General features: G+C 37.8%; 2 protein-coding genes across 4 annotated transcripts; one reads left to right on the plus strand and one right to left on the minus strand.

The window, feature by feature from the left end:
• Window positions 1-1,237: 1,237 nt before the first annotated feature.
• Window positions 1,238-8,726, plus strand: si:ch211-222l21.1 (prothymosin alpha). 2 transcript variants are annotated; one of them, XM_052101920.1, is made up of 5 exons: window positions 1,238-1,403; window positions 3,065-3,157; window positions 3,551-3,614; window positions 3,834-3,919; window positions 7,900-8,726. In XM_052101920.1, exons 1-5 carry the CDS (start codon window positions 1,353-1,355, stop codon window positions 7,969-7,971), a joined length of 366 nt encoding a protein of 121 aa, XP_051957880.1. In that variant the 5' UTR covers window positions 1,238-1,352; the 3' UTR covers window positions 7,972-8,726. The 2 variants fall into 2 exon arrangements, with proteins under 2 accessions (XP_051957880.1, XP_051957881.1); XM_052101921.1 differs by having other exon boundaries at window positions 3,837-3,919.
• Window positions 8,727-8,870: 144 nt separating this feature from the next.
• Window positions 8,871-23,438, minus strand: slc45a1 (solute carrier family 45 member 1). 2 transcript variants are annotated; one of them, XM_052101919.1, is made up of 10 exons: window positions 23,275-23,438; window positions 22,191-22,643; window positions 21,934-22,026; window positions 19,530-19,754; window positions 18,438-19,312; window positions 15,480-15,633; window positions 13,425-13,601; window positions 12,193-12,398; window positions 11,834-12,059; window positions 8,871-9,461 (listed from the first exon to the last, which is right to left on the minus strand). In XM_052101919.1, exons 2-10 carry the CDS (start codon window positions 22,612-22,614, stop codon window positions 9,433-9,435), a joined length of 2,409 nt encoding a protein of 802 aa, XP_051957879.1. In that variant the 5' UTR covers window positions 22,615-22,643; window positions 23,275-23,438; the 3' UTR covers window positions 8,871-9,432. The 2 variants fall into 2 exon arrangements, with proteins under 2 accessions (XP_051957879.1, XP_051957878.1); XM_052101918.1 differs by lacking the exon at window positions 8,871-9,461 and having other exon boundaries at window positions 11,492-12,059.
• Window positions 23,439-25,316: the final 1,878 nt, after the last annotated feature.

Below are 25,316 nucleotides of genomic sequence, written 5' to 3' on the forward strand. Positions count from 1 at the left end.
CTGATTGCTTGGGGGAAGAAACTGTCATGTAGTCGATGGATGGATGTATGGATGGATGCCAGAGTGTGTTTGTATGTGTGTATTTGTGTGTGTGTGTGTGTGTGTGTGTGTGTGTGTGTGTGTGTGTGTGTGTGTGTGTGTGTGTGTGTGTGTGTGTGTGTGTGTGTGTGTGTGTGTGTGTGTGTGAAACAACAGTGGCATTATGTAAACAAACTGGCATTTAAAGGTTTAAAATCCTGAAAATTAATGAATATTTGGTAGTTGTGATCAGGACTGGTATTGGTAAAAAAAAATCTGTCAGTGAAAGTGGAAAATAATATTTTATGGCAGTTTTTTGATGCAGACATTTTTGTCCTCTAAGGTCCTGAGTGTGAGTGGTTGTTTTTTTTTATCTGACACTGCACAAAAAATAATAATGCATCAAAATCAATGTTGTTGCTAGTCACTGACATTTCCCAGACTGTGATAATAAAAATAATAAAAATAAACATAAATAAATACAAAATAAATTCATTTTCAGTTAGCATTTAGTATATGGAAACGAATTATTTTGTGTGTGTGTGTGTGTGTGTGTGTGTGTGTGTGTGTGTGTGTGTGTGTGTGTGTGTGTGTGTGTGTGTGTGTGTGTGTGTGTGTGTGCATAAAAAAACTACAGCAGTGGCTTGTAAAGGGTTAAAACCCTGAAAATAATGAATATTTGCTAGTTATGAGGACTGGACTGATGTTGGTTAAAAAATTAACTAATTGAAAGTGGAAAATAATATTAATCTATAATAATATTATGGCAGATTTTGACGCGTACAGTTTTGTCCTCTGAGTAACTTTTTTTTTAATTGACGCACAAGGGTTAAAATTTTGACGCGTACAGTTTTGTCCTCTGAGTAACTTTTTTTTATTGACGCACAAGGGTTAAAATTTACACACCCATCCTCCTTAAAATGACGATTCAAGGCAAAGTATGACGGTTAAGAATGTATATTGAGGTCACCAGAATCGCTTGGATTAATCGTGACCTCCTCTACACATCTCATAAAATCATTTTTAAACGACCGGGTAAAAGATCATATAGAATATTCCACCAATAGCAAAGCAAGAGCACATTACAAGTGGGACGGAGCAAGGGGCGGGACTTCACTAGACAATTGACAGCGTTTTCACCAATCAGCTCTAAGGAAGGATTGACGTTGTTATGCACCTGTCCAATCAGGTGTCGGTAAGGTTGCCGCTACGCTCAACGCGCCTTTCAGGTCTCACTCTTCTCCTGACATCCTACCATCTGCTACCTCGTCAGGTTCTCTTCGCCTCTTCACCACACTTCGGACAATTTTCTTTTGAATATCGCTTAAACCACCATGGCTGATACCGCAGTTGATACGACCACCGCTCCTGAGATCACCGCAAAGGTAAGTTTGTCTGAAATTATATGTATTCGAAGATATTCCGAATTGTCTAGCAATATGAGTAAAAAAAGTCCTGTCAACATCATTTAGTCGTGGATAAATTAACTATTAAAATGAACTGCGACTAAATGTATAAAAGAAAATACTCTAAATTTGATATTTATTTTAAACATTGTTCAGCAAATGGTCTCGGGGGGGGGGGGTTCGGGGAGTGAAAACGAGAACCATCTGCCGCTTCTTTTTGCGTTAATTTTTCTCTCTTACGTTTCTTTTGTTTGTGTGTGTGTATAAATGAAGGCTCTTGATCTTCGCCGCTCGAATAGGCGGGAATAAAGTGCTCGCCCCGCCCCCTCCTCCCCGTTTCTCTGAGGTGCGTGCTCGCGCGTTTTTCCTCCTTTTGTTTCCATCTCGGCGCGTGAGTGCGCATGCGCGTGCACAATTTCTCCAGTGAAAGAAAAGAGGCAACGGGCAAGGAGTAGGGTTGGGCGATACCACTTAATTTATTTTCGATATGGTTAATATTACGAAAACCAAGTTACCAAACTTAATACAGTAATGCTGTATTAAATCATGGTTTATTGTATCAAAATCTTGGTTACTGCTAATAATAAGAAGATAGAACATGGTTACAACAGTCTTGGTTAAATACAATATTACTACAGTAAATCCATGGTAAGTTTTCATAAGGGTATAATTTCTAACGAGGATTTAAGATCATTATCAATGTTTTAACATCTCTGAATTTAAGTAAACCTGTAAAAATATTCAAACAAGCCCATTATGATACATGTCAAGTCTAGGCTTGTCATTACTTAGTGTAAATAAATCCAGATGCTGTTTTTCTGTCATTACCTCAGGAAAGCACTGCTCTCTATTTGAAACAGCGCTATGACTGGAAGTGTGAGCGCTGTCTAGTGTATTTGAACATGTCTGCGCGTCAAGATGAGAAGAAAAATTTGTTCCGGTGCCATGCAACAATTCGCTCGTATAATTATTTATTTCCACTTCGAAGCTTATAAGATTCATTCATATTCATGTAATCTAAATTATAATTTCACTTGTAAAAAAAACTTCAGAATCGATATTTTCATATGAGGAACGATATTCTTGATACCACTTCAGTATTGGAAGTATCGGTACTTTAGTATTGATCTGCACATCCCTAGCAAGGAGACAAGAAATAACCTTAAATGACCTTAATATGTGGTCAACCTGACCATTTAGGTCAGGTTGGCTTTGAACACACACACATACAGTATATATATATATGTACGTGTGTGTATATTTTTGAACACATACAGTATATATATATATATATATATGTACATGTGTGTGTATATTTTTGAACACACACACATACAGTATATATATGTACGTGTGTGTTCAAAGCCAACCTGACCTAAATGGTTGGATTTCACAGTGCTACAGCCCCTGGTTTGCCATTTGATGTATTTTAATAGGCCATGAGCCAGCTGGTGTGTGGTCTGTGGTTCATCTGTGTAGGTGGGTGGGGAAGAAACTCAGAGAAACCACTTTTCCCCTTTACTAACATGAAAAAGTTCCAATAGTGGAGCTATCGGCATGTAATGAGCCCACATGACATTGTTTATGTTAAGTCAAAAAAGTATGTATTTATTAACAGAGAAACTTTTGCTTCTTTGCAGGAACTGAAAGAAATGAAAGAGGTAGTTGAAGAGAAAGAGGAGGCTGCGAAGGAAAACGGCAGTGAAGAAGCACCTGCCAATGGAAATGGAACAGTAAGCTTGAAGTATTTCTCAGCAGGCCTTGTGGCTTTTGTCCCCGAGTACCAGCTCGTCACGCAGGTGTTGGATGGCCCCCTCCCCCTCATTCAACGTGCTGCTCTTTGTTTAGTGTTCGAGAGCTGACACACATGCAACTTACTTGAAGGCTTTATTTACTTTGAGGCTTTACGTTTTGGCACATTTATCACAAGCCAAGCAGCACGTGGCCCCAAAAGTGACATTTACTTAACTGTCCCTCCAGTCAACTTTGGAAATGTTCTTAAGGAAACTTAGTCATAACTTAAGAACAAAATTGACTTGCATTGTTAATAAATCCCCAAATCATCTAGTGAAATAACAGCCTTGGTATCAGTAAATGGTTTCACTTACTGTGTTTGTTCTCTTTAGACTAATGGTGATTCACATAAAGAGGAGACCAAGGATGACGAAGAGGGTGGTGAGGATAAAGAGGGTGAGTCTTTCTCATTGTTACATAATTTTCTTGTAAAGATACTTTCAGGCCGATGCACTTTCATAAGAAACCAATAAAAAAGGTTTCTGTTTTATTTATGCACCATGAGAAACAATATCTCATTTAGCTATATTACATCTGCATATGGTTAAATTACAATAAAGCTCAAACTCAACTCAAACTAAAGTTTTTCTTTATTCTGCCAATTTTCTTTGGCAGCAGGAGAGGAGGAAGAGGAGGAGGAGGATAAAGGTGCTGAAGAAGAGGCAAATGAACATCCTGTGAAACGTCCAGCAGATGAGGAGGTGGGTTACTGTTCCAGGTTTACATTCTGGAAGAATTTATCAATCTTTAAGAATATAGTAAAATTAGGTCAAAACTGTTGAACCTTAAGCAGTTTCGTAAACTGAAATAAAGCAAGGCGAAGTAACTGAAACTTCAACAAAACCTGGAAGAATGTTTGGAAAACTAACTGGAATAAATTATATATATATAAAACAGCTGTTTTCATAATTTAAAGGGTTCCCACGGCCCAGGAAATCCTCGAAATATCAGGGAATTTTATAATGCCAATTTCCAGACCAGGAGAAGACACAGTGATTGGTAAAATCCTTAGAAGTTGTGCAAATTTCAATAGTAAATGTAAATTTTTGTAGTTAAGCACGGCTTAAAAATATTCAATTGGCCAAGAATTGTTCATCGTGAGTTAATTATTTTTATTTTTTTATCCCTGTCCGGTAGGGCTTTTTCAGTACAATCAAATGTTGATATATCGCAATGCTTTTTCTCATGATATTGTATCGATACTTTAGATCCATGTATCAATATTTATATTCAACTATTTATGTATTCATATGATGTAATACACAGCTTGCACACTGTTACATCTAAATCAATTTAATGAGCTCACAATGAGTCAAAAACGTGATGTTTTGAGAAGTGATGTTCTACATCAGAATGTAACTGAAATATACTCAAATTAATTTTTATTGAAATTGGAATTGATTCGCTATCGAAACAAATTATGATATTGTGCTGTGTATCAATATATAGAACGTGTTTTGCGATACGTATCGTATTGTGAGGTGTCAGGCTATATATACCGAGCCCTATTATCCAGTTGTGCAAACAACTGTAAAAGTCATGAAAATATATACATTTGTTGGTAAAATGGAATCCTGAATATAGGCGCTGTCACATTTGCCTTCACACGGCGACATTCTGTGGGCAAAATACAGTCATTTCAACTGTAATCCGTGCAACCATGAATTTTGCGCAATGGACTTTCAGGGGCAAATCATTCTTTAGGGCTGCAACTAACGATTATTTTGATAATCGATTAATCTTTGATTAATCGGATAAAAATTACATTTTATTTCCTGTATTTTGTTCAAATATGATTTTTCAAAACACTGAAATGATAAAGGTTGTAAGTAGTTGGTATGATGGCATAACTTTGAACAAAGCCTTAATCATGAAAATGTATTATTATCATTACTTTCAGGACATGTGCAAAACAGTTCCTTTACTTGTATAACTGAACAAAAAAATGCTCATCATTAAAGAGTAAAATTATCTATTGGGCATGGAGTTGGACAAAAAACCAGCCCAGCAGAGGGCAGTAGTTTCACGAAAATAGAAATATTAATAATTCTCCCCAACTGAACAATACATAATTATTTTAGATCCACATGCACAGTCACTGATTGCAAACATTTAAGTATTTTAATATTATAGTTTTAATATAGTATTTTCACTGATTACATGTTTCTAAAATATTCTTTTCAAATAATTGTGTATGCTTATTCAGTAAAATGTTTGCCATAGTATACATTTACAAGTGTAATCAGACATTACATTTGGCTTTATCAGGAGGACTTTCAAATATCAGGACCCTTATAATTATTATACATTATATTCAGCATTACATACAGTTTAATATTGTACAATCATCTGTAAACCCTGTGCAAATTCACTCACTCTGAAAAGACTCACTGTATTACATAAGCAGGAGAAAGCACTTTAAAAACAAGCACATCTTGACTGCTGAGACTTCAGTCTGATATCCATGAAAGCTGCACAAGTGATTACATTGAAACTGAAATCGTGGAATGAGGTTGGACAGTTTAATCAAAATGATTGCGCTCCTTTTCTCCATTGCGATCGGTTTGATGCTTTCTACAAATTTACAACTAATCGATAATGACATTTGTTGTCGATAATTTCCATTATCGATAATTATTGATTAGTTGTTTCAGCCCTAAATTTTCCCTTTCGAGTTTTAAGGGAGTTCAAGTTTGGTGAACCTTGACTGGCGAATTCGCAACGTTGACCAATAGGAAGGTGCTTGGTTTGGCAGTTACCTCTATGTGGCGGGCTTCGTACACAGCTACACTGAATATACACAATGGATAAGGATATCATTTTAGTGGCTGGTTTCTATTTAACTTCACTCTCACGGAGTATAAAGTGCAGCATTAACAAGAGGCTGATTGGTAAATCGTTTTTTTTTTTTGCTGGTTTCGACACGTGCTTAACCCGTTGATACGCATTTGTTCGCACTCGGGAGTGACGTCACTTTGCTTGCGTTTAATATATAATTTACCGTCTATATATGTAATTAATGTTAACAAATTATACATCTTTTCAAAGGTCTAAGGGTTCAACATTGATAAACGATCTCTGTTTCATGATAGCAATGCTCCAGAAACAGCAATTTAGTTATTTGTGCCAGGAGTATGATTGAAAACAAGCAATATCAAAAATGGGTCTTCATACCTTTATTATAAAATCGCAATCACCAGATGAATCCAATTCACCACACTTAAGTCAATTGTCCATGACTAGGGTTCATTGTATAACATCCAATAGCACTTTTTGTCCATAAAAGTGATAAATCTGAGAAATATTGATATATTCTCCATTGTTTACATGAGATCTCGCCTGGAAGAATTACTCTTCGTCGTCGTTCTTCCACAAATTATGCAATCTGAGCAGCATTTGTGTTGTAAAACTGTATATTATCTTATATATTAAAGTCTTATAAACAAAACAAGCCCATCTCCAAATCTATTTTTTAAAATGCGGCGTAGTTTCATTCATAATAGCTGAGCAGTGCCGTCGGAGATTGTGTTGAATTTGAGAGGCGGAGCCTTAATTTTCTCTGTATGCTTCCAGCGATTTACAGAGAAAAAAGCTGCAGGAACCTAATTTTTGTTAGATCATCTTCAAATTTGAAACTTAACTTCTTTAGACTTGTGGCTTTAAGAACATTGTATTTCTCGGTTGTCTTGGCACTTTTATTATTATTTTTTTTATTATAAAAACGTGTTCAGCACAAAATATTTCCATTACATTTCATAGTTCTCTAACTTTAAAAAAAATTAACAACATATATTAATTTTGAAACTTGGGAAATAAAGCCCAAAGTGTCTTCTTTCAAATGATACTACAACTGTGTCCATACTCCAAAGGGTCCAGTAAATACAACCATTTAAGTTCAGGTATGTCATTTTCATGGTTTGTGCTCAAAAAGGGGGTGCGTATCAACAGGTTAACGTGCTTATTACGTGCTTAATTTTGCAATGCAAGGGTAAATGTGACCACATGTTAAAGCATGTAATGCAGATTGATTCGATGATTGCAAAATGGGAATGTTGTCATGCAAAATCCATTTTAGATGTAAATAATTCTGGAAATGTTCTGATGAACCCTTAACTGATTTATTATGAAAACGGAACTTAAATATATAAAAATCAATTAGAAATTGGCTTGAAATAAATAAAACCAAAACTTCCAATTCATTGGTGAATCAAACATAATAATATTTGTTAAATATTAAAAATAGAGCATTGTAACAGAGTCAAGTCTCCATTTCAAAATACCCCAATATCCCCAGTGTGTATTTCAGGCTTGTTTAGTGCAAAAGTGGTTAACACTATTATTTACACAAGCTTCTTTTTTATTTCTGAATATTATTGGTTGAAACACAAACTACATCTGGGATTTGATTCATTTTGTACTCAATGTCTCTTCCCACTACAAAGTGTTGTAACGTTCTATAAATCAATTTTAAAACTATCGGCCGATTAATCGGTTATTGGACTTTTCCACCACCGTAGATATCAGTATCGCTGTCGATACTGATATCTAGCAGTCAACCTCTTAAACAAACTAAATAAGATTAATTTGAATGAAAGTAGTTTTAAAAATATAATTGAACTTGAAAAAGCACAAGCATTTCCAGCATCTTTCACCTGTCTGATCTTTGCTCTGTTTCATTTAGGAGGCAGTCGAAACAAAGAAACAGAAGACAGAGGAGAACGGCGACTCCACAAAGGCTGAAGTCAAAGCTTAAGAGTTCTCGCTGCCCTTCAGTAGCTCGGTCTGACCTTGTAGAGTTTGTGCTTTTCTGTATATTTCTGACATTATTCTGCCGCTACAAGACCTTTTTATTGCACTAAGGGCCCATAACATCATGACCCGTCCCCTTTTGTAAGACCTTATTTATTGGTGTAGGACCAAACAATTTAGGACCCTGTATTAGAAGAAACATTAAAAAGTTTTATTTTAAGCACACATTCTACTCCGTATTTGACCAGCTGATGTAAACACAAGCAACTGAAAGTCTAAGGTTCTGTCATTTTCATGGATGACATTTCTTATCCACTAAAGACCAAAGATACGTTTTAAGCAGGGGCTAATAGACAACGTTTCACCTGATTGTGCTGCTAGAATTGAATCCCTTGTTTTGGCAGATCAGTTAACAGAACAGATGGCTCATACGAACGAGAGGGTTTCCTTTTTCTGACTGGCCTCTGACATGTTAATTAACCCCTTTTTAAATAATTTTGGTCTTTTGTTTCATATGCATTTAAAAGGATTGCATCGTTCTATCCTTATGTACAGTTTTTTTGTTTGTTTTATCATTGTGTTTAATATGGGAAGTGCAGAATGATAATCTATAATAGAACTGTATGCTGGTACTGGTGTTCTGACAGTCCTTAAAGCAAATCCATTTTTTTTTTTTTTAATATTTTTTCGTTGCTTTTTGACCACTGCTTTGTATAGTTTGGTTCAGGATTATAAATAAAACCAGCCTTGTCTTTTTAAGTGAGTACCAAGTGTATGTTTTTACATGTTCCATTGTGGGTTGCAAACATTTGTGGAGCTGCTTGAAACAAGACTTTACATGTGCAGAATTCAAAAGGTGAAGCCCCCACCACAATTTCCTTTTAAATACAAAGTTATTTGTAAGGAGTGACCTAACCTGGAGTCTTTTTAGGTTACAACTAAAAGTAGCTTTTCTCAGAATCGAATTTGGCATCAATTTGCAATGTTACTACACCCCCTGGTGGCAAGGTTGCTGTTTGTACCAAATAAGGGTTGGCACCACCAGCCTCACTTTGGTCTTGGTAAAATCAGAACCCACAAAACCGTCCTGTGACAATTATTTAATTCTTAGAGCATGTACAATGCCACTTATTTACATTATTTTACCATATCTGTACATGCTTATGTAGATTAAACAGGAAAAGTAATTTGATTCAGTCCTTTATTCCTTAGAGCCCGCTACCTGCTGAACATACGTTTTTAAAAGTGTGATGTTTGTGCTGCATGTATTGCAAAGCTTAAAACGTCACCCCATAGAGGTATGCAGATATACAAAACAAAAATATGCTTAGCAATACAGGCACACGATTCTGAGAGCGCTCTGGTGGAGAGTCCATTTTTGTTGTCCAGATTTGTCGCTTGTCGCCAAACAATACATTTGGCGTGTTCTTCCGCACTGGGCGTCTGTTTTCCATATTGCGGTCACTCACACCCCAGCCTCTACGTCCGCTCTGCCTGATAATGACAAGAACGACATTACAACTATCATGCCAGACCACAGCGAAGCAGGCGTGAGAGCGTGCGTTCCATGACATGGCTCAGTAAAGGGGAATCATCATCAATTTGTGACTTATGTTTTTCTTACAACTGTAGTTGGAGCGTCCACCAGTGTCAAGCCATGTTACAGTATGGCAAACATGCGAAAGCTAATATTTGTTTCAATAAAGTGTGCATATTTCCAGTGTATTCAAATTATAGGCTCTAATAAGTGTAACAATAGCATGTGAAAAACCAATAGACACGTTCTCTGTTTACTGTCGTACAGTTTGAAACAGAGGCCTGAAGTAAGGCATCAATGTGGCTGTACATTCAAACAATCTGATAGCAACAGTTCATTGACATGTTTTCTAGGAATACAGCGTACATTTGCTCTGGATATGTGAGAGGGGTTTACTTTTATTAAAAGCAAGGAAATTTAACAATTGGCTAACCAAAAACATTTCCTCGGAGAGCAATAAAACAGTGCTGGCTTCCTCCTTTACGAGGAAATGACAGTAAAAAAACTAATTTCACAAATGTACAAGCAAGATGAAAATGAGTCAAGCATCACACGTACACAAACACTTACACATCGCTGTCTCCTACCAAGCTCACTGTCATGCAGTCATCACTGCAGCATGCTTACATTAAAGGGTTCATTCTGAGTGGGATGCATAGTTGTAAAAACGCTCCCTCTCACATCTCCAGTAATGCGTACGTGTGGAAGGTTTATCTGAAGAAAGTGGAAGGAGTCTGAACAGTTTGTGTGTGTACAGGGTCCAAAATTAACTTTTTGCTACATCTTCCAATGGCTGGCAAATCGAGAAACTGGTTTCATTTCAACTCTAAAATTCAGAGACTACTAGTGCAAATATTTCTATTTGGCATTATTTGTTATATGTAAGAAGAGTTAAAAACGTACATGAATTTTAGATCTCCTATTTGGTGTGTCCCCCTTTTTTTTATTAACCTGATGATCAATGTTATTCTAGCATTATTTGAGAATGTTCCAAAGAGCATCTTTTTTTAGGAGTTAACATGTTCAATGTCACATATTTGCATACATTACTGAAATAGAAAGTGTTTCATTAAAATGTTTAAAACCATAAAAGTTTGTTGATTTACAGGTTTAAATAAATACAAAAATTCCAGATTTTCAACATGGTTTCAGAATTTCAGACCCTACTCTATGTATATATATTTTTTATCCTTTTGACAAAGGAATTACTATCTGTTTTTCCATTGCATAATTGTAGCAAAAAGTGCTGATCATTGTGTCATATACCAGTAAGACTGCAACAACAAAACAATATTTTAGTTTTGGTAAAATATGTTTTTTATGTGGAGATTTGGAGTTATGACAATAAAAGAAAAGCCCTTCTTATAAATGTCTAACAGTAAATGTTCCACTAGGGTAAAAGTTGTTTATCTGAATCTAATTGAGTGCTTTACATGCACAATCTTACACCGATTATTCTTAATAAGCCAAATACGTGTATGGTCATGTAAACGGTTTAAATGACTTTCCTTTACCGTAAGGTCTAGGTTAGAGGAAAAACCTATTGGCACATGTAGATTTTTGCCCATTCACCCCGATTTCATTTTGCATGTAAACACCTTCACCACCGTTCTTACCGGCTTATCATATATGCAAGTGTTGTACACATGACTGTTTGCACTTTGACGTCAATGCACAGCATAACTTGATGATTTCCGATGGGTTGTTGAAGAAATTTTAAATAAGCTGATTTTAGTGATCAGCATAAATCAGTTTTTTCCAAAAATCAGACAATGCAAGAAAACCATGTTTACACGACACTTGAAATCATCTGATTATTCTCTCCATTTGACGTCAAAACGTAAACAGTCATGCGCACAACACTTGCATGCATTGGATAAGCTGGTAAGAATGGTGGTAAAGGGTTGTTCATGCAATGCAAAATCAGGGTGCTGGGATTTCTTTAAAAAAAACTTTTTTTACTTAGTGACCTTACCCTGAATAAGGAACGTGTTTAAGGCATTTACATGACCACACTTTGAGTATGTTTACATGTACTACCTGTTACCTTAGTATTCCTGTGCCTGTAAACATGCTTGTTGTCAGTTTATTAAGCATTAGCAATGTAAGATCATGCATGTATTTGGTTTGATTTGATTCGCTGACATCACTTGCAACATCAAACTATCGTTCATACCTCCTGATAAAACCATGCATTATGTAAAAAGAATGGGACACATCCCATTTTTTTTGGGTGCGAATTTTGGACCATTTCTATACTTGTGTACAGTGTGAGAAAACATCTAAATGTGCACCAGTAGTGGCTGGGTCTCCATTTGGGAAGGCTCACCCTCGGGTGGTGGCAGCTGGTACTCCACACAAAGTGAGGAGTACAGGCAGCCCACAAATGACATCAGACTTGAAAAGTACATCACGCCCTGGGCCCCACCCACCAGCGTTGTCAGTGGGCCCATCGCCACAGAAACGATGATCTGTGCCAGGAAGTACTGGCAGCTAAGCAGAGAGATGTCCACCCCCATACCACGCCTGGTCCCATCCTCTGATGAGCCACAGAACTGCAGAGATACACAGAGCAAAGGTAAGATCTTCAGTGGATGACAACTTAAATTTTGGCTTGTTTTTCAAACAAAGCTAGAGTGTGGCTTCAGAAGACATGATGACAGAATTTTCATTTTGCTTTCCTCTCACCTGAGGGCTCTGGTAGTACTCACAGAGCAGCGAGTAAGGCAGCGTGCAGAGAGAAGAGAAGAGCACTCCGTAGGTGACGCAAAGCGACAGCACCACATATAGGTTGGTGGAGAGCGTGGCAAGTCCTGTGCCCAAACCAAAGGCCAAGTACGCAAAAAAATACAGAGAACGCAAAGAGAACCGCTCCTCCAGTTTCTCAAGAATGGCTGTGAGAGGGAAAAAGAGGAAAGTAATGCTAATATAGAATAAGCAAAATCGTGTCATCGCCGTTTTAGCATGTGACTGACATTTTGTTTAAAATGCAATTTCTATAAATTTTCAGTTCAAACTAAATGCCGAAACGTGTCAGACCTTACATAACGCAAGTATGCGTTGCATTCTCAATGTTGCCACAAGGGGTGCTCTAGCTGACATTCAAGTCAACTTCTGTCATGCCCTGCATTCCAAAAGGGATAAATACACCTCCGAAGAGCACTTAAAAGGGGGAACGATCGTGACCGCCATGTTGAAGGGTTGTTTCAAACCAAAGGGCTCATAAATAGCTGCTTCGAAGGGCCCTTAAAAATGGGTGTTTCCATAGGTTTCAACTGATGGACACTTTGCTGCCAAGCGGACCAGAACCAGAGAATATGTCACAATTCTGGAGGTTTGCCAAGTGTAGTTTAGTGTATATTAACCAGCTGCAACTGCAATCTGGTTCTATAAACAAAAAAAACATGTGACATCTCTTCATCTCTATGGTCTATTAAAGCTTTTAATTATTATAATGATATTTGTAAGCTCTCACTCTGAAGGGCAAACCCTCCGAAGCTCTCACTCTGAAGGGCAAACCATCCAAAGGGTTTAGGGCATATGTATGAGCCCTTCGGAATGTAATGCACCGATGGTGTTTGAAGAGAATACCATATTTCACAAACTTTTGAAGGTAACTCTATTGCCCCCTTGAGTACTGAGGTTTTTTACCACCACAGTAACATAAGAACCCATGTTGACAATGTGTTGGCCAAGCGCTTGTATCGGTTTACGCGTACCTGCATAAAAGTAACTTTCCGAACCATAAAAGTGTGTTTTGCTGTCATTTAGCTAGCTAAATCAATTCAATGGGCTGAAATGTCTCATTTGATTGGATGATTACATGACCTCTGAACCCTGGGAATGTATGCATTGATGACCCCTGACTTCAAGTCTTTGTGCAGGTTGAGATCATACAGTATTGGTCACACTTTACTAACCTGAATAAAAAGCAGCACTGAATGCATAGATGCACATCCCCCAGCAGCCCATATTGACGCCAGCATTGTAGAGTTGGTACGCCTCAGAATCATGGGGGGCTTTTGGGTCTCCCCCAAACACCACCTCCCCCATAAAGTCAGTGTAGAAGAGCAGCATCCCTTCAAATGATAACCAACCTGGAGGAAATGTGAAACAGATTTAAACAGGTTACAGCAGCTGAATTGTGCCAAAAAATGAGGGCTGTCGATTTAACACGTTAATTCAGTGCAATTAATTATATTAAAAAAATAACGCGTTAAAAAGAATCATGAAGTTAATCATGTTCCTGAACTGTAATAAGGAAGATTCCTGAGCAATTCAAGCTTGAAGTACCATCTGTTTTCTCCAGGGGGCAGTAAGCATACTTATATCTATATACACTGATAAGCCAAAACATTATGACCACCTGCCTAATATGCTGTTGATCCTCCGTGTGCCCGCTGAGGCATGGACTCTATAAGACCCCTGAAGTTGTCCTGTGGTCTCTAGCACCAAGACATTAGCAGCAGATCCTTCAAGTCCTCTAAATTGCGAGGTGGAGCCTCTTTGCCCTCATGCATCAATAAGCCTTGGGCGCCCAACACCCTTTTGCCGGTTTGTGGTTTGTCCGTCCTCAGACCACTGTCGGTAGGTACTCAAAACTGCTGACCCCATAAGCCTTGCCGTTTCAGAGATGCTCTGACCCAATCATCTGGCCATAACTCATTTTACATTTATGCATTTGACAGACGCTTTTATCCAAAGCGACTTACAGTGCACTTATTACAGGCACAATCCCCCCCGGAGCAACCTGGAGTAAAGTGCCTTGCTTAAGGACACAATGGTGGTGGCTGTGGGGCTCGAACCAGCAACCTTCAAATTACATGTTATGTGCTTTAGCCCACTACACCACCACTCCTATTCTCCTGACCATTTATCCTGCATTTAACACGTTGACTACGAGAACTGAATGTTTGCTCACCATCTAATCTGCCCAGAACTTGACATGTTGAGTTGTTAGGAGATGATCAACATTATTCACTTTACCTATGAGTGGTCATAATGTTTTGGCTTATCTGTGTATATACACCGATCAGCCACAACAATAAAACCACCTGCCTAATATCGTGTAGGTCCCCCTCGTGCCACCAAAACAATTCTTCTCACCACAATTGTAGAGAGTGGTTATCTGAGTTACTGTAGACTTTGTCAGTTCAAGCCAGTCTCTGTTGACCTCTCTCATCAACAAGACATTTCCATCCACAGAACTGCCGCTCACTGGATGTTTTTGTTTTTGGCACCAGTCAGGCACCAGACTGTTGAGTGATCCCAGGAGATCAGCCATTACAGAAATACTCAAACCAGACTGTCTGACACCAACAATCATCCATCCGATTATCTAATCAGCCAATAGTGTGGCACCAAAATCAACATATTATTAGGCGTTAATGACGTCAAATTACACTTCTCGCTGAGGTCTACACTGAATTCACAAATCAAATATCTGACTAGGCTATTTTCAAGTAGGAGATAGGACATTTTCAGAGTTCTGAGTTGTCTGGAAGACACCATAAGTGTGATTCTATGTTGTTCTGGATGATTGCTTATTGACCAAAATCAAAAGAGTCCACCCCCAAGTCTCTATGACATTCTGTTCCCTTCATTTGACCCTGATACCTGTTTCAAGTCTATGGGATTTTTCACCCATTTTATCATCCATCAGACAAAAAAAGTCAGATCAAGATTTCCAAAAGTCTGAAGAGTAATAGTACACCTCTCTTTTACAGCAAGAACCTTTAATAGCAATGCTTATGGTCTGTTCAACAAGTAGCGTTAATATGTAGCATTGGTGGTATACAAGTATGCAGTTAACACAATCAGCTATTTTACAAACAAAACTAACCCTTTAAATCAGCCCCTCCTTCTATCTTATGTGAATATATATCTTTACTCATTGTTAAAACACAAGGAAATTCACATGATTGTCAGACATTTTGTATGTAGCAGAGGCTAATGAAATTCAAAACCCATATTACCCAGGAAATGGTTGGTGCACAGACTTCGTAAACACGGAGGCATCCTGCAGATGGCGGTACAGAGCAGCATCATTGACATTTGAGTGTCTACAGTTTCACTGTTGCCACTGAGGTCACTGTCATAGCGCATTCCATTCAGCAATATATTCGCCACCTTGAAAAAAGAGGAAAAAAACATGCTCAAGTTCCAGTCTGTTAAAAACACACTACAATACTTAAAGGGACAGTTCATCCAAAATGAAAATTCACTCAGCATTTACCTCATGTTGTTCCAAACCCTTATGACTTTCTTTCTTCCATGGAACACAAAAGGAGATGTTAAACAGAATGTTAGCCTCAGTCACCATTCACTTTAATTGTATGGAATAAATATGCAATAAAAGTGAATGGTAACTGAGACTTAACATTCTGCCAAACATATTCATAGTCCTATTGTGTTTCACTGAAATCAAGTCATCCGAGTTTGGAACATCATTTTTGCAACAAGGGATATTTTGGGTGAGTAAATAATGACAAAATGTTTATTTTTTGTGGCTTGTACAGTAGTTTACTGTATATCTATCAGCTAAAGATCATCCATTTGCTACTATACTCCTTGACAATAGAGCGCAACAGTGTCCGACCACTTTTTCAGCTGTTTTTTGAGCCATGAAACAAACCAACCAACTCCGAGGTGAATCACAACATCACAAACTTTGTTTTGAGGCAATAAATTATTTGAAAATCAGACATAAAGACAAAAAGATACGAGTCTGTGTTCTTACCGTCTTTTATAAGGGCACAAACTACAATCCCATGAAGCATTACGAATGATGTCTTGGAATAAAAAACGATGGGAATATATAAAACTACTGATTTTTGGTGTTGATTATATGACAATATATTTTAAGTTTATTGCAAAATATTCTGATATATACAAACATATAAGTAGTTTAATGGTGAAGGGAGACCGACCTGACATCATTCACAGTGCGTCATGGGAACGCGCGGTCACACACCGAGGCAAATTTTGCAGGTTTCGTTGGCCAATGTTCTCTAATCGTTGGATCGTTTCTCTGCTGGAACATAGGTAATGTAGTTGTTTACCATGAATTCCGCTACCAAACATGATTTTTAACCAATGAAGTTGAGATAATAGACAGATAGCTTCAACGGAAGCATATCCTATCGATGAACAACCTCGTAGCTCACAGTAGGTGTCTAAAGTTTTATACGTTTTCGTTGAAATTCAATTCATCTATAGGATAAATGAATGGGATTTTTACTTCGGAACCAGACTGTTGCACTCTATTAACCTTGACAATAAACCTCAACTAGTTGACAATTAACCTTAATCATATTTAAACATGCAAAATCAATTAAATTAAATTAAATACACATATGCATTTAAAACTGTTAAAACTGTTCTCTCATCCAGGAAAAGGGACCAAAAATATTGATGACTCATCTTGCACTCATGGGCAAATGTTTGTCCAATCAAATGCCTTGCTTAAGACTGTCCCCTCCCCCTAATATAGCGCAACAGTCTAGTTCATCGCAACATCGTTTTTAATTCAGTTACATCATTCGCAATGCTTCATGAAATTCTAGTTCATTCCCTCTTTAAAGGTGTTAAGTATGCTGTCTTGTACCTTTGCCTGATTTTAACCAAATATTTTTTGCTTCAAATTAAAGTTTGTAATGTTGTGATTAACCTCGGAGGTGGTTGATTTGGTTCATGGCTTGCAACTCCTTTATGAAGGCTTTTATAAAATCCATATGGAAAATAATAATGAGTAAAATACTCAAGGAATCAAGGCAGCAGAAAAAGTGGATTATAATAAACACTGTTGGCTATTTTCTTTTTTTAAGGGATGAGCCCTCCCCTTTATTTGATAGGAAATGTCCTTATCAAGACTTTTAGTTCAAAATACAGTACATATATTTATGGAATTCTTCAACATATAATATAATACTAAATGACATACTGTATACATAAATTGTCTTAAAAAAATATAAACTTTTATTTAGCATTAAATTTACTCAAACTTTCACATAAAACTTTAACTTTGTAAAATAATCATAATAATTAAAAAATCTTTACAAACTATGATTTGGTGTGTTTTCGATGGTAGATAGCATTTTCTCCTGGTTTCTGTTTAGTCATCCCATTTGAGTAATTGTTTGCACATAAAGAACATGTAATATATTAGAAAGAAGGAAATAACAATATAGTAGACCAGCTTTCTCAAAAAAAGGCAGAGTCAAACTAATTGCACAAACAACACATAGTGAATATGCCATTTACTTGTAGCGCATGTGAAGCGCTTTTACTTTAAAGTTGCTCTATCTCTCTCGTGCAGATCCATCGAGCACAGCAATCTCCAGACCGCTTCCAGTTTACTCGGCCCGGAGTGTCACGGACTGACCGTCGTGCAACATCCGTGAGTCAAAGGGACAGAGTTTTGATCCAGATGATCATAAAATGTGCTTAAGAGGAACATATTTGTGTGCTCCACATAGAGAAAACAGATTTGCAAATGTTTCGTGAGGTTTGTGAATTAAATCTGTTTAAACGAGATATCCGCATATTTGCATACAGTATAAGATAGAAGTTTTATTGATATTTGCCTTTTTATCATTAGACAAGACAGTTATCGGTTGAGAAGAGAGAGAAAGAAACACAAGAACTTTAAACATCATGAGCTCATGCATTTCTATCTCTGATATATGTATCGTTTAATGAGACAAGGGTCTATTATTGTTGTTACACTGTGGCACGTAACAACAAAACAAACTGTGATTGCTCATTTGCATATCTCAGACACCAGCAGGTGAGCTTAAGAGCGCAAGCTGCGGCTTAAGAAATGAATCGGCCAAACGGGTAAATGTATCGGTTGATGCTGACGATTTAAAAATATCAAATATTGGCCAATTGATCTGCCTCTGTGATATATCGGTCGACCACTGCAGACTCACCTGTTGACTGAAGGTGACAGTGCGTCTCCGACCGTTCTCCAACCCACAGCTTGAGGCAATTAGCGGGTCTTCCATTAAGGCCAGACTCTGGGGGCGCTTCAGTATCCCTGAGGTGTCTCGCTGTGACCCCGAGGCAACCTCGTTAGGCTGGTGTGGAGGTTCAATGGTTTGCTTTCGCTCATTAGCTTGCAACTCTTCAGTTCCTAACAACTCTCCATTAGGCTGTGAGAGTTTGTTTTGCTGTACAACCTCAAGTGATTCAATTGGTCGATGCCCTTGAGGAGGGGGCACGTCAACTGGCGGCAGAGGTGGGGCTATCGCCTCTGGCTCTAGTGGCTGAGAAGTCTGCTGTCCAGTGTAGCATTCAATCAACACTCTGTCTATGTAGGAGGTGCCTAAGGCGGAAGCAAACTCGTTGATGCCCGTGAGTGAGTTATCACGACTGATAAAGGTGCCGTATTTGGGCGTCAAAGGACTCAGAGGCGTTATGGGACTGGTAAGGCCTGCATAGAGTCTTGCGTTGGCACTGTTCGATCGACCCAATGGATCCTGGTAGCGGCAGTTGGAGAACTGGCAACTGTATAGCGCTTTCTCATCATCTGCGTCATCTTGTTCTGCAGCTGCTCCAGGTGGAGGAGGTGGGGAGGCCGGTAGCGGAAGATTGGGGCTCTTGAGGCTTCGGTTGCTTCTCGATTGAGGCTGGGACTGGGGCAAAAGTCGCTCAGGTATACTTGTGAGAGTCATGGCTGTGGCGGTGGCAAGAGTGATGCTGGTGAACAGATATATGACCCGGAGCTGGCCACCCATTGATTTTCCAAACTCAGTTTGGTCCCAGTTGATTCCACCCACAATGTAGCCAAAACCACCTCCAAGACCTGAGTTATATTAAAGAAGTAACAGGAATTTGGTTAGACATATATGGACTTCTAGGAAGTAAATCTTGTTGAAACATTTTTCACACTCTCACAATTTTGTTTTATTGAATAAGACCTTGGCATATCTAGCACCATGTTCTCCCACATTAGCTGCAAGAACACATGATAACAGCTTTTAATGAGTAATTAACAGTAAATCTCAAAGTTATATTCTAACCTGCTAGAAGAGCATGTATATTTAGGCCTCGGTCTTGGTCCTCTGGGCTACACACATCCATCATGTACGCATGACTGGGGTTATCAGCGGAGTCCGCACTGAAGTCCATCAGAACCACACCGCATATTGTCAGCACGATGCCCCACTTGTGATCGACAGCAGTGTCTGCCACTGCTGATCCAATGTCCCTTCCATTCAGTACAAGCGTTAGACCCAGCAGAGCCCCTAGAGAACACCACATGTAGTGGTAAAATATTTAGGACCGTGCTTTCTCTTGCAAGTCAGGACGCAAGTGTACTAAGTGATGCAGATCACTAATTATGAGATAAACAAGTCAAACTTATAGGATCATTCTGGGTTCAATACAAGTTAAACTCAATTGACCGCATTTTGTAGCTAAATGTCTATTACGACAAAAAAATTATATCGACACAATTTAATCCCTGGGCACTGTCTGACTGACACAAGACTGTTTTCAAATGCTCACATGCTTAATTGAGCACATGCTTTGTTACACCTTTTACACTGAAATGGACAGTTAATCAAATTAAAATTGTGATATGTCCTAGTGTGTTTTTCATACACTTAAAATACCACATTTTATGAGCATCATGCGCTGTGCTTGCTGTAGTAGATGACAGAAGAGAATAACATTCACTTTGAAGTACGCAGCACCTGCAGACTATATATTTATATAATGAGATAATAATCATTAATATAATAATTTATATAATGAGATTAATAATCACACTGGGCCATGCAACCAATGTCTTATCCAGAGGTGTGAAATTACCATCAAAAACACAGAAACAGAAAACCTTCACATCAAAATAAAACCTTAATTCAAAATAAAATCTTAACGCATAAAATTGCAGAAATAGCAACAGAAATATATTACAACTTTATATTATAATTTGATATTTACTGTAGTAATATTAATATTATATTTAAGGAATATCTCTCAATTTTATTGATAAAAAAATGCAATGGTATGTTGAAAAGTAATAGTTCTATTTTCCTTTGATTGATTGATTATTTATTCATTTGATTAGACACCATTGTGATGATGAAATTGAATTAAGCTTTAAAGCATGAAATGGAAAACACAGAATTGGGGGTTGAAAAAAACAATGATTATATAGGATCCTACTTAAAAAAAACTTGAAGCAATGTTAACTTCATTGAGAAACTCTTTAAGGAAACATGCAATTGTTTTAATTTATAATTTACATTAATACATGTAACTTTGTTACATAGGCTAAATGAGTGTGTTCAATAGCATTTACCCTATTTTAATTTTTTTTGTATTGGTACCGACTACTGAAATTTTGCAACCCTATGTGTTGATATGGACAGGTCACTCAAAATACACAGAGGAATTTTTTATAGTGACACAGTGTTTACAGTTTTTGAGAAAATGTACCTACAAATGGCCAGGGTTGGGAGGGTTACTTCTGAAATGTATTCCACCACAGATTACAGAATACATGCTAATATAAATATAAAACGTAATCTAAATACTTTGGATTACATCTTCAGCATTGGTAGATTTTTTCACTTGTTTTGACTATAAAAACTCTGCCAGTCCAGTAAGACAAAATACACATGTTAAAAATACATTCTCTGAAAAACCTAAATATCTTATACAGTATTTTTTCTAAAACAAGATGAATCTAATTGATCTTGTTTTAAGAATTATTTGATATTTTTTACAGGAAAACAATACAAAAATTATTATCAAGAATATGATTTTTGCCCTACTATCAATGGTCTTACTAGAAAAAATGTATTATGATCCAACGTGAATTTTCTTGATAAATAAATATGATCGTGTCTGGTAACGTGCATGTAAAATGGCTAGAAATAGCATTTTAGCTTAGCGTAAAGCTAACAATTTACACAAGGTTTATTTCTGTTTCTTCTGCTCCAAACATACTTCAAATGTACTTCTCTGTCTGCTCGTATGAATGTAACTCATCATAAGAAAGTGTTTCAGCGCTGATCAAATGCACTTTGGATCGCATCATTTATATGGATACATTTTTCCATCTGAAAGGACTAAATATTAAATTAAACAAATGACAATAAAATGCAAAGTAATCTCTTCAGTAATCAAAATACTTTTTTGAATGTAACTTTATTCTGATTACCAATGATTTAAATTGTAACTGTAGTGAAATACAGTTACTTAATTTTTGTATTTTAAATATGTAATCCCATTACATGTATTCTGTTACTCCCCAACCATGCAAATGACTTACTTATGGCTGTCTCTGCATATTAAACTGGGATAAAAGAAAGTATTTTAACATTGAAAAAGTTACACACAGCTTAAAGTCCCATGCAGACCTCTACCAAGCATACAAATGCAATTTGTGAGGCTTGCGATATCTGAACTGCTTACCTATCGCCAAAGCAAAAATAAACGGTCTCCTGCGGCCAAAGCGAGAGGTACATCTGTCACTCCACGCCCCAAGGATTGGTTGTAGTAGGAATCCTAAGAATATTTCATAGAGATTTGTGTTTTAGATAATTTAGCAAACTGATTTAGTTTTTTCCCCTTTTAAATCTAACTGGCTTGGTTTACAGGTTTGGAACAACATGAGGGTGAGAAAATAATTGCAGAATTTAAAATGTTCATGGTAGTTAATTGGCATTTACCTAAAATGGGACTGATGAACCATACAAGACTGTAGAACTGGTCAGGCAGCCCCATTTGCAGAAGCACAGGAGTGACATACGCCGTTTCCATTGCGTAACTGAACTCAATACCAAACAAAATGCAGCCGTTGAAAAGAAGCTCAGAGAAAGTGCGTCTTGGAGGAAGCTCGCTCAGATCCAGCTGTTCCAGAGGACACGGAGTGTTCGGCGGTGGAGGTGGAGATGGTCTGATCAGTTTCCGTCGCTTTGGGTGCCTTTGAAAGTTGTTTGCTCTGTGACTGAGGTGCTGTGTGGTGGACGTTGGGAAACTGGACGTCTTGGACAGAGTCGGCCTCCAAGTGGCATCCTGGGCGGTCCCGAATTTCCCCCCTACAGGACTGGACAACAGGGGGTCGCTCGGCGTGCCCATTCCAGGAGACGACATGGCGCTCTGCCCACAAGTTCCTACTCACACTGACAAATCCAGAGGGGATAGAGTGTTCATGAAAATTTCATTAGACAAGGAAAAGCAATCTATAACCCCTCCTGCACATTGTCAGTGCCACAAAGCACGCTTAGGTCATGGTGACATTGAGATAGGACAGCAAAAACAAAAGAATTATGTAACGAAATTGTGACATGCATCAAAACAGGGGGGTTTAAAGCCAAATAGGCACAAAGTAACAGAAAAAAACGTGATGGAGCGCCATTGCTTCAAGGAGGACAGTGGCATGACACTTCCTCGTGCACATGACGCACTGCAACCAACCTCCACTGTCAAGATGCGCATTGCACATGTGGTCTCACCATTGCTGAGAAAGCAAAACGTACAAGTGAAGCCTCTTTCAAAACACACTTCTAAAGAATTCACTACGTTTCTAATGATCTCTATAGCGATCTATAATAATACGTGCATGAATAGAAGCTCCTTGATTCACAGTAGCGTTTAATTATTAATGAAAAGGAGGATGCTTGGAGAGGAAAAATTGACTATATTTTCTGTTTGAACACACAATATGCGGTTTAAATCAATGGCACAACTAAAACATCCTATTCCACTCATTTGTTCTTTGTGAAGCGCGTGCAATAGAAACAGAAATGTTACCTATATCGGGGAGGTTTTTCATGTGTTGCTGCACACGCTCGAGCCTGTTTGAAAACACTGGACTAAACGGTACATGATGTTGACCCGTCTGTTTAAAAATCCATCTTTATTCGCCCTTTTTGGCGCAGTCATTTCTCAGCTTTTATCGTGCTCCTCCGGTCTTCCCCTCGTCTCGCGTCCCTCCTCCTGCCATACATCGTCTCTCCCCACGTGACGTCACGGCATCACCTCCCCTCCCGTGAGCGAATCTGCAGCATCAGCACCACTGAAAACTGAAGCAGTCTAAAATATTTTAAAAGCCATATGGCCTTCGAGATATTTATGTATTTATTTTTAATGCCAAAATTATTTATTTATTTTGTTTTATAATTTTTTTTTGTTTTAGTAGAGTACAACGGGGCTAAAGGCACACCTTAAGGAAAATTTCCTTTTCTTTTCTGGTCACAAAGTGTATCAAGATCGAAAACAGTTATTTATTTTATTTGAATATTGATGTAGAAACATAATTTCTGTGAAAAGAAATACTAACGGAAGGTTGTTATGATTTAAATTCAGTCTTTTGGGGGTTATAGTGATATCGTGTAGATATGGGGCAAAAGTTATAGTCCAAAATTTTGTCAACTAATGCAAAAAAAGTTTGAGACAGCAAGATACTTTTTTAGAAACAAATTAAGACAATGCTTACTCAAAATAACTACTTGATAAAAAGTCAACCATTTCCTGTTAATAAAGAAAACACACACACAAATTTAGATTTTTATAACATCTCAAGTATTCTGTGAATATATTAATCTCCTTTGGGATTGGATCAGTGAATGTGAGCCCACTTTGAACATTCTTCATAACAAAGCCATTTGCCCACACAAAAAACAAAACAAACAATGTGTTTTATGGGGGCCTTAGAAGTGGCTTTTTGGGAGAAAATCAAATCAAAGGAGCCTTTTACTCCTCTGGGCATTTAGCCCCGTTGTAGCCAATTTTAATTATCATATATTTCTTTGCTAATAATGTAGATTCATATATATATATTCCCCTATAAATTCTCTAAAACCTAATTGGTTTTAAACCCCCCTGAATTATATATATTTATATATATATATATATACACAGGTGAAACTCGAAAAATTTGAATATCGTGCAAAAGTTCATTAATTTCAGTAATTCAACTTAAAAGGTGAAACTAATATATTATATAGACTCATTACAAGCAAAGTAAGATATTTCAAGCCTTTATTTGATATAAATTTGATGATTATGGTTTACAGCTTATGAAAACCCCAAATTCAGAATCTCAGAAAATTAGAATATTGTGAAAAGGTTCAGTATTGTAGGCTCAAAGTGTCACACTCTAATCAGCTAATTAATCCAAAACACCTGCAAAGGGTTCCTGAGCCTTTAAATGGTCTCTCAGTCTGGTTCAGTTGAATTCACAATCATGGGGAAGACTGCTGACCTGACAGTTGTGCAGAAAACCATCATTGACACCCTCCACAAGGAGGGAAAGCCTCAAAAGGTAATTGCAAAAGAAGCTGGATGTTCTCAAAGTGCTGTATCAAAGCACATTAATAGAAAGTTAAGTGGAAGGGAAAAGTGTGGAAGAAAAAGGTGCACAAGCAGCAGGGATGACCGTAGCCTGGAGAGGATTGTCAGGAAAAAGCCATTCAAATGTGTGGGGGAGCTTCACAAGGAGTGGACTGAGGCTGGAGTTACTGCATCGAGAGCCACCACACACAGACGGGTCCTGGACATGGGCTTCAAATGTCAAACGTCTTACCTGGGCTAAAGAAAAAAAGAACTGGTCTGTTGCTCAGTGGTCCAAAGTCCTCTTTTCTGATGAGAGCAAATTTTGCATCTCATTTGGAAACCAAGGTCCCAGAGTCTGGAGGAAGAATGGAGAGGCACACAATCCAAGATGCTTGAAGTCCAGTGTGAAGTTTCCACAGTCTGTGTTGGTTTGGGGAGCCATGTCATCGGCTGGTGTTGGTCCACTGTGCTTTATTAAGTCCAGAGTCAACGCAGCCGTCTACCGGGACCTTTTAGAG

This window comes from Xyrauchen texanus, chromosome 32 (assembly GCF_025860055.1).
Source record: "Xyrauchen texanus isolate HMW12.3.18 chromosome 32, RBS_HiC_50CHRs, whole genome shotgun sequence".
NCBI classification, from domain to species: Eukaryota; Metazoa; Chordata; class Actinopteri; order Cypriniformes; family Catostomidae; genus Xyrauchen; species Xyrauchen texanus.

Bases quoted from the DNA above. Each gene is read 5' to 3' on its own strand.
- si:ch211-222l21.1 (XM_052101920.1), top strand. From the start codon at position 1,353: ATGGCTGATACCGCAGTTGATACGACCACCGCTCCTGAGATCACCGCA. The intron at 3,158-3,550 runs GTAAGCTTGAAG...TGTTCTCTTTAG, and splicing joins CTGCCAATGGAAATGGAACA to ACTAATGGTGATTCACATAA. The intron at 3,920-7,899 runs GTGGGTTACTGT...TGTTTCATTTAG, and splicing joins AACGTCCAGCAGATGAGGAG to GAGGCAGTCGAAACAAAGAA.
- slc45a1 (XM_052101918.1), bottom strand. From the start codon at position 22,614: ATGTCGTCTCCTGGAATGGGCACGCCGAGCGACCCCCTGTTGTCCAGT. The intron at 19,755-21,933 runs GTAAGCAGTTCA...GGTGTTCTCTAG, and splicing joins TATTTTTGCTTTGGCGATAG to GGGCTCTGCTGGGTCTAACG. The intron at 19,313-19,529 runs GTTAGAATATAA...AATATAACTCAG, and splicing joins TATACATGCTCTTCTAGCAG to GTCTTGGAGGTGGTTTTGGC.